Source organism: Drosophila novamexicana, unplaced genomic scaffold, assembly GCF_003285875.2.
Source record: "Drosophila novamexicana strain 15010-1031.04,08,12 unplaced genomic scaffold, DnovRS2.1 tig00004555-arrow-pilon, whole genome shotgun sequence".
NCBI classification, from domain to species: domain Eukaryota; kingdom Metazoa; phylum Arthropoda; class Insecta; order Diptera; family Drosophilidae; genus Drosophila; species Drosophila novamexicana.
Genome location: NW_020825052.1, coordinates 4,930,077 through 4,941,809, shown reverse-complemented (window position 1 = coordinate 4,941,809; position 11,733 = coordinate 4,930,077). Strand labels below are relative to the sequence as shown.

The 11,733-nt window shown below is 41.5% G+C and overlaps 4 protein-coding genes across 5 annotated transcripts; 1 reads left to right on the top strand and 3 right to left on the bottom strand.

Moving 5' to 3' along the window:
• Nucleotides 1-221: 221 nt before the first annotated feature.
• On the top strand, nt 222-3,017 carry LOC115770487 (protein prune homolog 2). The gene is made up of 4 exons (XM_030715770.1): nt 222-376; nt 435-1,667; nt 1,726-1,836; nt 1,903-3,017. Exons 1-4 carry the CDS (start codon nt 372-374, stop codon nt 2,021-2,023), a joined length of 1,470 nt encoding a protein of 489 aa, XP_030571630.1. The 5' UTR covers nt 222-371; the 3' UTR covers nt 2,024-3,017.
• A 50-nt stretch (nt 3,018-3,067) lies between these two features.
• Nucleotides 3,068-5,392, bottom strand: LOC115770490 (gustatory receptor for sugar taste 64f). Of its 2 annotated transcripts, XM_030715776.1 has the most exons (7): nt 5,285-5,392; nt 5,145-5,230; nt 4,622-5,074; nt 4,287-4,558; nt 4,072-4,226; nt 3,223-3,475; nt 3,068-3,160 (listed from the first exon to the last, which is right to left on the bottom strand). In XM_030715776.1, the coding sequence occupies exons 1-7, from the start codon at nt 5,377-5,379 to the stop codon at nt 3,068-3,070; spliced, it is 1,407 nt and encodes a 468-aa protein (XP_030571636.1). In that variant the 5' UTR covers nt 5,380-5,392. The 2 variants fall into 2 exon arrangements, with proteins under 2 accessions (XP_030571636.1, XP_030571637.1); XM_030715777.1 differs by lacking the exon at nt 3,068-3,160 and having other exon boundaries at nt 3,286-3,386.
• A 137-nt stretch (nt 5,393-5,529) lies between these two features.
• Nucleotides 5,530-9,680, bottom strand: LOC115770353 (gustatory receptor for sugar taste 64e-like). The gene is made up of 13 exons (XM_030715591.1): nt 9,610-9,680; nt 9,147-9,341; nt 8,451-9,087; nt 8,139-8,391; nt 7,966-8,076; nt 7,668-7,783; nt 7,438-7,616; nt 6,916-7,302; nt 6,585-6,859; nt 6,371-6,525; nt 6,149-6,311; nt 5,714-5,803; nt 5,530-5,635 (listed from the first exon to the last, which is right to left on the bottom strand). Exons 1-13 carry the CDS (start codon nt 9,665-9,667, stop codon nt 5,552-5,554), a joined length of 2,703 nt encoding a protein of 900 aa, XP_030571451.1. The 5' UTR covers nt 9,668-9,680; the 3' UTR covers nt 5,530-5,551.
• Nucleotides 9,681-9,682: 2 nt separating this feature from the next.
• On the bottom strand, nt 9,683-11,648 carry LOC115770491 (gustatory receptor for sugar taste 64b). Its single transcript, XM_030715778.1, has 7 exons — nt 11,567-11,648; nt 11,122-11,511; nt 10,901-11,061; nt 10,567-10,844; nt 10,339-10,504; nt 10,192-10,281; nt 9,683-10,130 (listed from the first exon to the last, which is right to left on the bottom strand). Exons 1-7 carry the CDS (start codon nt 11,604-11,606, stop codon nt 10,044-10,046), a joined length of 1,212 nt encoding a protein of 403 aa, XP_030571638.1. The 5' UTR covers nt 11,607-11,648; the 3' UTR covers nt 9,683-10,043.
• Between the last annotated feature and the right edge of the window lie 85 nt (nt 11,649-11,733).

Sequence of the window (11,733 nt, the reverse complement as noted above, 5' to 3'; positions counted from 1 at the left end):
TAACATTGATGTTAACTTAAAGTCAACTTAGACAATGCAAAGCATTTCTTATTTCTTAATTTTAAATTTCTCTATAATTCACGTTCTCGCTGTCGTATTTTAAATAATCGTAACAATGGTTATCTCAAATTTGGTTTCTGTTATTTGCTGCATAACTATCGATATGTGTCAGAAGATAAGTAAAAAGTGTGCCCAGCGTACATAGAGTTTATGCATCAGCCCTCAGATTGCTAACAAAGTGCTGATGTGAAACTTTGTAATAAGATAATGATGTGATGCCTATTCTTAAGAATGCGCTACATTAATGAATGCGGAACGGCATTACAGAATTGCTAACAACTCGCTAAAGCTTTGCCAAACTCAACAAAACTATGAGGTAAGCCCAAAACGCAAATACAGTGACGAATGTGATGACTAATCGATTGCGCCTGCAGTGGACACTACGCGGAGTCGGAATCTTCGCAGTCCGAGAGCAAAATGGACATCTCGGAGACGCCCACGGACTCGACAGGCGTTTCACCGCTGGCTGATGAGCGAGCCAATGCCACGATGCCAAACAAAGCAACCCCCGACTCGCAGCAAACGATCGAGGATGAGCGTGAGAATAACGAAAACAAAACCTTGTCAACGCTGGATAACCGAATATTACGTCCGGAGTTACTGCTGCCAGTCGAAACAATGCCACAACGTCAAATAACGGAAAGCACGCTCACGTTGGCAAATAGCCATCCACTTATGTCGCCCACAAACACGGACTCCGATTCGGAGCCATTTCTGGGCAAGTGCAAGAATTTTCCCGACGTTGTGCCGCGCACGGAGCAGACTGCAACTGAAGCTGTGCGGAACACAATGAACCAACAAAACAATATGCGGGTGAAACCACACGACGCCAAGGTCAGCTTGCTGCGGGCGAATAGCCCTGATCTGCTGAGCAGCGAATCGGATGCGGATGTGTCACAGTATTTGGCTGCTGTGGAGTCAAATTTTCAGTCGGTTTCGCTGCTGCCGAACGCAAACAACAAAGCGTCGCGCAAAACAAAACGCTCGATGGTAGCTGGTGGTGAGGACATATCCAGCTTGGATTCCATATCAAATCATAGTTTTGACGATGACGAAGACATCGAGCATAATTTGGCATCGCTGAGCCCATCCAGTTCCCTGATTGATGGCCTGGATGGCGAGGACGATGATGACGACGAATGCGAGGGTCCCGAGTTGTTGCCCGACAACGATGACGACCTGGACGATTTTGGCATGACCACTACACCCACACCGCATGCCTCCGCAGCAACAGCAGCTACAGTAGCAGCCTCCCCAGAGCTACCACAGTATACGGCGGATGAGGAACGACGCGATTCACGCAATTGGCAAAAAATTACGCTGCCTGATGGACGCACGCGCGAGATTGACATGCGTGTCATTGAACCCTACAAACGTGTGCTTTCTCATGGCGGTTATCTGAAGGCCGGTGGACAGAATGCCATTGTCATATTCTGCGCTTGCCATTTGCCAGACAGATCCCGTGCCGATTATAGCTATGTCATGGACAATCTTTTTCTGTATGTGGTCAAGACGCTCGAACAGCTGGTCACAGATGACTATGTGCTCATTTATTTGCATGGCGGGTCTAACAGGCGAAATGTGCCGCCCTTTCCTTGGCTCAAGCGGTAAGCGCTACAAATGGCTTCTATTTTAAAAACTATAAACTGACCATTTACTTTTTAGTTGCTATCAACTGCTGGATCGTCGCTTGCGCAAGAGCCTGAAGCATATGTATTTGGTGCATCCCACTTTTTGGATAAAATCCCTGGTTTGGATGGCGCGTCCATTTGTCAGGTATAAGCTTTGCCAGCTATCTATCTATTACGTGTCTTTAACTTATGTCAATTTATCTACAAACAGCACAAAATTCTGGCGTAAGCTCGTTTATGTTAAATCTCTGGATGAACTGGGTCTGCATGTGATTGTTGAGAAGGCAGCCATACCGGAGAAGGTTAAGCAATATGATGCCAAGCGACATTGAGCTGCACACTCGTACCACTAAGTTATTGGGTAACTGCTAGCTCACGCTTGATTCACTCGCAACGCAACATTCATACACGCTCGCATTTTTGTTTCTGCATTCCTTGTTAGGTCTACTTTAATTAATATTGCTCTCAGTTTTTTTTTTATTTATTTGAACTCTTCACTATGCTTTAATTTAAGATCTCAATCTATGTGATACTTTATTTATGCCTTCTCAATCCATGTACTTTGAACCGCTATGTGCTATGTAATGTAATTGGCGGCGCTCAGCAAACATCGAACAAGTTTTTGATTGCTTTTACCAGCAGCAGTAAAACTCACATATGAAGTATGTAGTACTAACCAACACAGACAGACGTAATCCATGTAGTTATAGCAGACCACAAACGCATATTTATAGATAATCATGATCATGTAGCTTCCGCTTTAGTTCCATATATACATATACACATAACTAATCGTACAATCTACAAAACATATACATATTTTAAGCCTGGTTTTTTAAAATGTTAACAAGTAAATAAGCAACTTGAAACCACCAGACTTCCGTACATGTTACCTTCTTTGTCGTAGCAAAATACTATAAAATATTACGAAAGAAAAACCCCAACTCAACTGAATTTAAAGTTAAGCGAGTTTATAATTGAAAATATTTAGCTGAATTTTTTGTGTGAAGCTTTTGCATCGATTGCATTGTATACTCAAATCGTTATCAATCGAAAGCACCAAAACACCGACCACTAAGAGATCCCATGCCAGTCACTACTCACCCCCTATCCAAAAAATTGATGTTTAGCCTGTAAGTGAACTAGTGACCATTGTATTAAAAGAAAAATAATATTTGATATTTAACTCTACAATCTCACATACACATACACGAAAATATGAGCGTAGTGGTGTAATTAGTTAAGCATGTAACCGATTGATATTAAGGAGCGATCTTTTGTTGGTTTCCTTATTGCTTCAACGATAATAAAAAATGCAAAACACGATTTTATATTGATTTAAATGTCTATAAAATAAACATGTAATATGCTAACAATTACGAATAGCTGCTTTGATCGCAATCCCACAAGTCCTGATCCTCGTGGAACTGTATAAGTACCAGCTCATAGGTGACTATAGTGCCAGCCACCTGTTATCATCGGAAAATATATATAGCGAAAATAATATTTATAATTCTCGTTTGACACTCACACTGAGCACCAGTTTGCGTGTCAGATGAAAGAACTTCATGCCACTTAGAGCCACCATATCGCTGCTAATCTCTTCGGCGAAGCGTTTAACTTCCGGGCACCATGAATCCTTGGGCACGCAGCGCAAATAACGCAGTGAGAGACGCGACTCATCGTGCACGCTGGCTGCATACAAGGATACAGCCAAAGTGCGCCCAATTAGATATATGAGCGAGAAGTAAAAGTAGACCGAATGAGCAACCGAAGGCATGGTGCTGTAGAGCAATTAGGTTACAATTCTAGCATATCACGAGAGAAATCAAATACTCGTAGTAGGTTTTTATGGCTTTAAAGTGCTTGTGCTGGAGAGTGTAATAGTAAAGTATGCAACAGAAAAGTTCTCCATACAATAACCCATTTGGTTCGTTCCTACGACTATTGCATACAAGTCCTTCAGTTAAATACTTTCAGCGAAATACTTTTTGCAAAAGCTTCATCTCTTCTCTCGATGGATTCACCCTATAGAACTATTTAATATACAGTATTGACAAAATGATAATTAATTAATCAACAAAGAAATTTTTCATGCAAGAACTTAACTTCTTTGCATTCATTCCTATAGCAGCTATCCAAAACAGTCGCCCGATACGCTCGGTTCCGACATGTGTAATGCCTGCAACAGAAAAACGAACCTATGAAAAGCTTGCTGACGATGGACCTTACACTTAAAGAGACTATTTTGTATATCAGACAGACGGACATGGCTATATCGACTTAATTTATGCTGGCAAAATTATAATTCTTTAGAAATGTGTGCTTCTAAGTGCCAATAGTCAACTCTCTACAAGGGTATAAAAATGCATATACATACTTGAGACTTCGCAGCAGCTGCACACATATAAAGTAAAGATTGTTGGAGAAAGATACCATAGTTATAAGAGAAATTGCGTTGTCCATGTTGCCGCACAACGTGCATATATTTCGATATTGTACTCGCCTCTCCGACCAGTAAGAAGGAGCCATATGCTAAAATAAAGTAGTTAAAGAAATGTACAGACATGTTTTGGAAATGAAATCCTTACTCACCATGCCTTTGAACTTTAGCAAATTGTCATTTAGCTGACGGAATTTGGATGCCAACCCGATGCTGACTATCATGACTAAAATATCCATATAGTTCCATATAAATGTGGAGTAAACATTTTGCAATTTGCCCCACAGCGCCAACGGCGTGGAGTAGTCAAAAATGTAGAAAATCTCATCGTTGGTCAGCAGAAAGAAGTTTCTTATGGGATCATCAGTTTTATTGCAATATGAAGCATAATTTATCGCCGAAATCATGCTCAGCAAATGTTCCGCTGTACAGGATGAATAGACAACACATTAATTGCAAGTTAAGGTTGACTTAGGAATCCACTTACCAAAGGACAACATCATGCCCACAAACATGACCATTTTGATGGAATGCGCCATGCGCTGTTTCTCACGCTGCGTCCGATATTGCGGCAGGTCCTGTTCGATTTCGTCCCAGTGCATCATCAATTCCGGCCACTTTCGTGCCAAGTTGAGAGCCGTACCGCAGACCAAACAGATGCAGCTCTTGAAGATCAAGGGCCGGACGTTGTTAAAAGTAATGGACCCGTTTAACACTTTGTAAATGGTTAAGCTAAGATTTATCAGCATGGATACGATGAACAGCAGGCAGCAGCAGGTGCGCACATTGCGCCACGAAAAGCTCAGGCTGCTTGGATGCTTGGCCGTAACGCCACGCACCGGCATCATGGCAAACCATTGAGCAGTCAGAAGAATCGCGCCGACTGCCTCATGGAAACTTCCATTGTACATGAATTGTTCGCGCCGCTTGTAGCTCAGTTCTAGACATGAATAGTTTCATTAATACATTTGCTCAACTTATCGTATAGTATATAGTATAGTATAGTATACCCTTTCCGCTGTTTTCGCCATATTCAGTTTGTAGACGCTTTACGTAATCCGCATCGGGAGTTTGCTGAAATGTTCGCTTACGAGCACTAGATAATATTTGATAATATTAATTCTTTTCATCATAGTTTTTAGATATATACCTCTCACAAATTATGTCCAATTTACGCAAAAGCGGCGACTTCTTTAGTTTTTTCCAGCGACGGAATTTGAGCTCTAGTTTGGGCAGGAACCTCATTTTCGGACCACTGCCAAATCGCAACTGAGTTTAAGGACTGAAAGTCAAACTTTGCAGCGCTTGTCCTGACATTAAAAACGCCTGTTGTTTTGCACTAATGTATAATTGATAGTTTAACGTGACATTTGCGAATAAAACGAATAATTGTGGGACTTTGGTTGGGCTCGAGAGCTTAGTTCTCGTAGCAGTCATTAACTTTGTCCTCCTTGTTGAACTGCAGCAAAATCAGCTCATAGGTTACTATAGTGCCAGCCACCTGCGCCGTTGTTATTATAAATAGAAATTTATATGGCATAAATAGTTTAGATAGCATCATTAATTATAGAGACCCTACCGCTATGACCACGCCACGTGTAAGCCGAAAGAATTTCATGCCAGTTAAGGCCACCTGATCCATGTACACTTCCTCCGAAAAGCGCTTGAGCTGTAATTCAGAATTTGATTAAGGAGCGCGTTTAATCAGGGTCCAATAAAAATGTTCGGTTTGGCATATGTTTTTAAAATGTAAATGTACTGTAAATGTTGTCATAAACAAGTCTCTTCAAATATGGTTAGATAAATCCAATGCTTAGAACTAACTCTCCCTTAAGAGCTTCTTATATGAAACCAAACCATTTAAAAAAATATTTTTCCGGTTCCGGCCTCCCTGTTTTCTTGGCAACTGTTTTGGTTTAAAGTAATGTTCATATAGACAAAAAAAACTGGAGTCCCGGGCTTTAGCCAGTTCGATTTAAGCCTTGTTTCTTATATTTATTGTTAACCCCGATACCTCACTGGTCCAGAACTGCCTGGGTACCAGATGAAAGATGCGCAATGGACGCTTGGATTCATCATTAACGCTGGCGCTATAAAGCGAGAGTATTAAAGTGCGACATAGTAAATAGCCCAGCGAGAACCAAAAGTATACCGTATGCGATGCAGAGGGCTTTTTCCTATATCAAACACAAAATCATATAAATATTTTCGATAGTTATCCATATTTCAGACTTACTGCAGACTCTTTAAGATCTTTCCGCATATAAAGTAGAGATTATTGCTGAAGCATAAGAGTGTTATAATGGATATAGCATCATCCAGAACTGAACAGAGTTTACAAAGATTGCGAAAATTAATGCGGCACTGAATCCAATATTCAACGGTAGTGGGCTGAAAGGAAAAAAGACAAGTTGAATCTCCACTTTCTATGCTGAAATATTCTGTCTTACCAATCTGGCTTCCCTGAGCATATAGTCGTTTAGCTGACGGAAACGTGCCGCTAGAGAAACGCTGACGGCCATTACGAATATATCATTGAAGCTCCAGGCAAAGGTGGCCAGCACATTGATCACTTTTCCAACTAAGCCCAGAAATGCAGTGTAGTCGACAAATGTGAAAAACATTGAAAGATTTATAAATAAATAGCTGTTTATGGGCTGATTCGGCAGCACAGGACAGGCATTCACATAATAAATGCTGGACAGCATGCTCAAAATATGCTCCACTGCAAAAAGAAAGAGTTTGAAAAATTGAATTAATAAGTATATTGCAACTACGCACCCAGCGAGCACATCATGGCTATCATTATAATCATTCTGATATGAAAGGCCAATGCAGAGCGTTCTTTCTCTGTATGCAATTTAGGCAGCTGTGACTCCACCATCTGCCACTCCAAGGCAACTGCTGGCCATTTGGTGGCCAGCTGAAAGAAAGCCACAGAGATAGCGAATATAGAGCCATAGAAGATTAAAGTTTCCACCGAGTCAAAATCGAAATTGATACGCATGACAAAGAGCGCCATGAAGCCAGACACAATACCAAAGGCTACGATGACGATCATCGAATAACAAGAGCGAAAGCTCAACCAGCTAAAACTCAAATCCTCCGCATGCTTTGAAGTTATGCCGCGCACAGGCATTAGAGCAAAAACTTGGGCAATGATCAATACTGTAAAACACAGTTGAAAATATTAAAGAGAAAGATTAGTTAATATAATAGAACTCCTTTCAGTGCTTAAAATCGGTTGAGCATCAAGGTTTACGCATCCTAAAGGGAACTCCTCCTAATTATTTCGATAGTTACCTGGCTTGATGGCCTCCAAAAATGAACCGTTGTGCACATAATCGTCTCGATTGGCGCGTTGCAGGACTTCTTTGACCTTACGTTGATGTAGTTTATTTGCATTTGGCCTGCGTCTGATCCAGCAAACACGGGATTTATGCTTAAAACCGGCATTGGATTCTATACCATTTATATTTGTGCTATAAACAGTCCTTAAGCCAAAGGTTTTTATTTATAACATTTGGACTTACTCGCAGTCAACGCGTGCCGCACGCCAAAAATTGATGAGGGCCACGCTTTTGCGCCGTCTTGTCGCATCACCTATGGTCCTCGCCATGTCCCATGCCCAACTGCTGCAGTTTTTTAAATTTTTTGTTTACATTGCGATTAGTCAAAGCAAAAAACTGAAAGGTGGGGTTCTCTTTAATGCCAGCCCTGCCAATTGAATATCTGTTTTGCTTATCTGTTTACAATCTTTGTGCAAATTGCAGCTCGCTCGCCGACAGCTTTATAAAATATGCAATAGGATTAAGTGCGGACCTATGAATAAAAAATGCTCTTGGAGGCACCAGCGCCGCGACTACATATGCTCTTCTGCACCTCAGAGCCGCTCATTTGATTGATTAGCACCAGCTCATAGACCATCAAAGTGGCAGCCATCTGTAAGAACAGAAGAATAATGGATAAGACAAATCTTTGGTCATAAAAATACTATAGCTTACAGAAAATATTAGGCGCCTGGTCACAAAGAAGTATCCTTTTCCGCTCAGGGCAAATGTATTGGTCAATATAACTTCCTGTATGCGCCACAGCTCCAGACACCAATATTCTGTTGGTATCTCAAAGAGTGTATATGATATTTCCTGGGCTTCCTGTGGTATGGCAGAGGCAGCAAACATCATATTTAAGACTCGCGTTATAACGTAGATCAGACAGAACCAGAAGTACAACTCATCCATAAAGCTGCCCCTGGCCCTGGAAAGAATAAAAAGAATAAGTTTATATGATCTTAACATGCAAACTGCAGAAATTACTTAAAGCTATGATAGATTTGCACACACACGAAGTACATATTGTGTGCACAGGCCAAGATAACTAGTCCAGAGAGCTCCTTATCGTACAGTTTGAGCAAATCACATAGATCCAGCAAATCATAGCGAACCTGCTCCCAGAACTCGCTGGACATATGTTTCCCGGCATGTTGACGTATGCGCCAGTGCATCTGCTGGAAGCGCAGCTGCAGACTACGACTGATCAGTATCAAAAATATATCCACAAAATTCCAAACAAAAGTCATGGCCAGTGTGGTCCATTCAATAAAAAGCGCTTGTGGCACATTGAAGTGGAAAACCGAGAAGAGCTCCTGACGCTCCCTCTCGAAATAATTCATCCAAAAGTCCACGTCCAGCTTGCACTCGTGTATTTGTTGGTAATTACTGTACAGAGCACTACCAACATACGTGGAGTGCTCGCAGAGTGCGGCCACCAGCAAGCCCACGCCCCAAAGGCGCAGGCGTCGTCCAAATTGCCGGCCCAAATGGCAATCGTAACCAGGCTGCAGAAAAACCTGCTCACATTGTGCTGTCCGTCGGATGAGATGCGGCCAGCGGCGCGAGAGGGAAAGGAAAACGCCCAAGCACGCAATGCAAATAACGCTAAAGCTAAGCGAGCCTGACGGAGAGTATAATTGTTAAACGGACTCCCACTAATACGAACAGAATTTGTCTTACCGATGGTGTAGATTTTAAGGCCATGATCGAGGACCACTTTGGATGAGAGGATACAGTCCAAAATGGCAAAGGCCAATATGACAATGCTTAGAAAAAAGGACGGAGTAAGCCAGCGAAAACGCACATTCTCAGCTGGAGAACAGGGCCAGACGCCGGAAACGGGCAGCACGCCAAGAAATTGTGATAGAATCAGAACTGGGAAAATTGATTAGATTTATATAACTTGAATACTTTTATATTATTATTTTATTAGTTTAAGCAGGGTTTCGAGTCCAGGTCTAAATTTGGTGATTAACTATATTCTTTACTTAAAACAATATCAATAATTAGAACAATAACAATAAAAAAAATGTCTGCTTGAATCTCAGATCAAATAACAATACTCAATGTTTATTTAACTACATTTAACCTAACCATTAATTATATAGTTTATATAAGTGGGTAATTAATGGGGTAAACTTACAAGGCCCAATGGCGTGCTGGAGCGTATTTTTATTGCAGCTCTGTCGTTTCTGCTTCATTTGTTGGCTGTTTACTGGCAAATGGGCATGCGAAAAGAATTCTTTCAGTTCAACGGTGATTGCAATCGACGAGCGAATGTGTACAACAGGGCGTATGTTGGAAATTTATTAACGTGTTTGCCATTAAGATCTGAATGGTTGGGCATGACATTTGAAAGTGCTTTAGAGTTTATCAACGTAAATCTTTTCGTAGTTTTTCACAGCAAAGAAAATGAACAAGTCATTAAGAAAGATACTGAATCATATCAGGGTTTCCTACGGGGCTTATAGCAGAAAATAATTTATGTATTTGTAGTTAAGTAAGACAAATCTCGTAGTAGGTTTCTTGGCAAATGAGATAAAACAGGATCCTGGGTTCTGATATGCATATACTAATTTAGCAGTAGACGGTTCTTTGCCGGATTGTTGCTTGGTTTATGACATCCGATATCATGAGCTCATAAGTGATTATTGTCGTGGCCATCTGTAATGATTAGAGGCTTTAGAGCGGTTCCAGTTATAAGCACTTTCTTTGCTCCACTCACGGACAGCACAAGTTGACGAGTGACATAGAAAAAGCCGTTGCCAGATAATGCGGTCATATCATTGCCCAGCTGCTCGCTGAAGCGTTGCACCTGTCCAGCGCAGACTGCATTAAAATTTGCTGAAATAATTTAAAATAGATCTCTTACCTCTGTAGTCCACGCCTTCGCGGGCACATCACGTAGTGCGGTTATAATTTTGCGCTCAAAATCATGAATTGAAGATGCCACAAATATAGTTAAGGTGGTGCGTAATATAGCAAAGATTAGTGAGTACCAAAATGCCAGCATTACAATAAGATCAACACCGATGTTTCTGTTAACAATAAAAGAAGACTCATAACTGAAAACTAATAATCAAGCACGGTTTCAACTCACTTGAAGCTGTTGAACAACTGAAAGCATATGAATGACATATTATTTCCAAAGGCCAAAAGCATCAGTGGCGCAACGGCTCCATCGAGCAGGCGCACGAGACGCTTTAATGCCAAATAATGATGGCGGACCTCTGTCCAAAATATGGCCGGCATCACCTTTCTATGCACGGCGGCAATGCGGCGATGCAACTGATGAAAACGCGCCGCCAGCCCAATGCCAATGCACATGAGAAAGCAATCGGTGAAGGAGCGCGGATAGGCAATAGTCTGATTGAGCCACTGCAAGTAACATGACCATAATTGCCAGACCAATTAAAGCAATCAGTGAGAATCACCTCAAGCATTGGCATCAACCAGATATGATAGGGTAGTAAATAATAGAGATGTGGACGCTCCCATTTGTAGGTGATTTCCAGGTAGCTGACATTGATATTACATTGTGTGCGCTCCAGACTGCTCAAATGGAAAGAGTTGGCCAACAGCAGGCAATGCTCCACTACAAAAACAACAGACTCCAGACAATAATAATACTATAACATAATACCACAAGACTCACATAGGGCCGATGACATGATCAGACCGAAAACAATGTTGATGCGACGCTTCATTTTGTACTCGTCATAGAAGCGATAGGGTACGCTAAGAAAAAGCTGTTCCACACGGTGCCAGTGGCTCATGATGCTGCGCCAGTTAAATGCCAATCTCCAGAAGAAAATATGCTCCAGCAGGCAAACAATATATAGGGCCAGCGAGCTGGACGTATGAAAGTTGACGCCAACCTTGCCGACATGATTTAAAACGGCACCAAATTCGCATAGGTTGAGTATTAAAATGATTGCCGAATAAAATGCGCGCGGACTAAGCCATTTGAATTGAATATTCTGCACCTGCTGTGACCGTATATTACTCACGGGCAGCAGTGCATAGATCTGTGAGATAAAAAGCACTGCATAAAAAAATATTTAATTTCTGTCGAACAAGAGCTTGAATCATGTAGTTACCTTGTGAGACAGCGCGATGGAATGTTTCGCCCTGTGGCATGGCCAAAAACTAACTGCCAACTCTTAAGCGAAATACTGTGTACGTGCAGGCAATGAGTGGGCGTGACAATTTAGCAGCTACTATTTACAATAATTTAAAGATAATTGTGGGCGACTGTCAGCCGGCA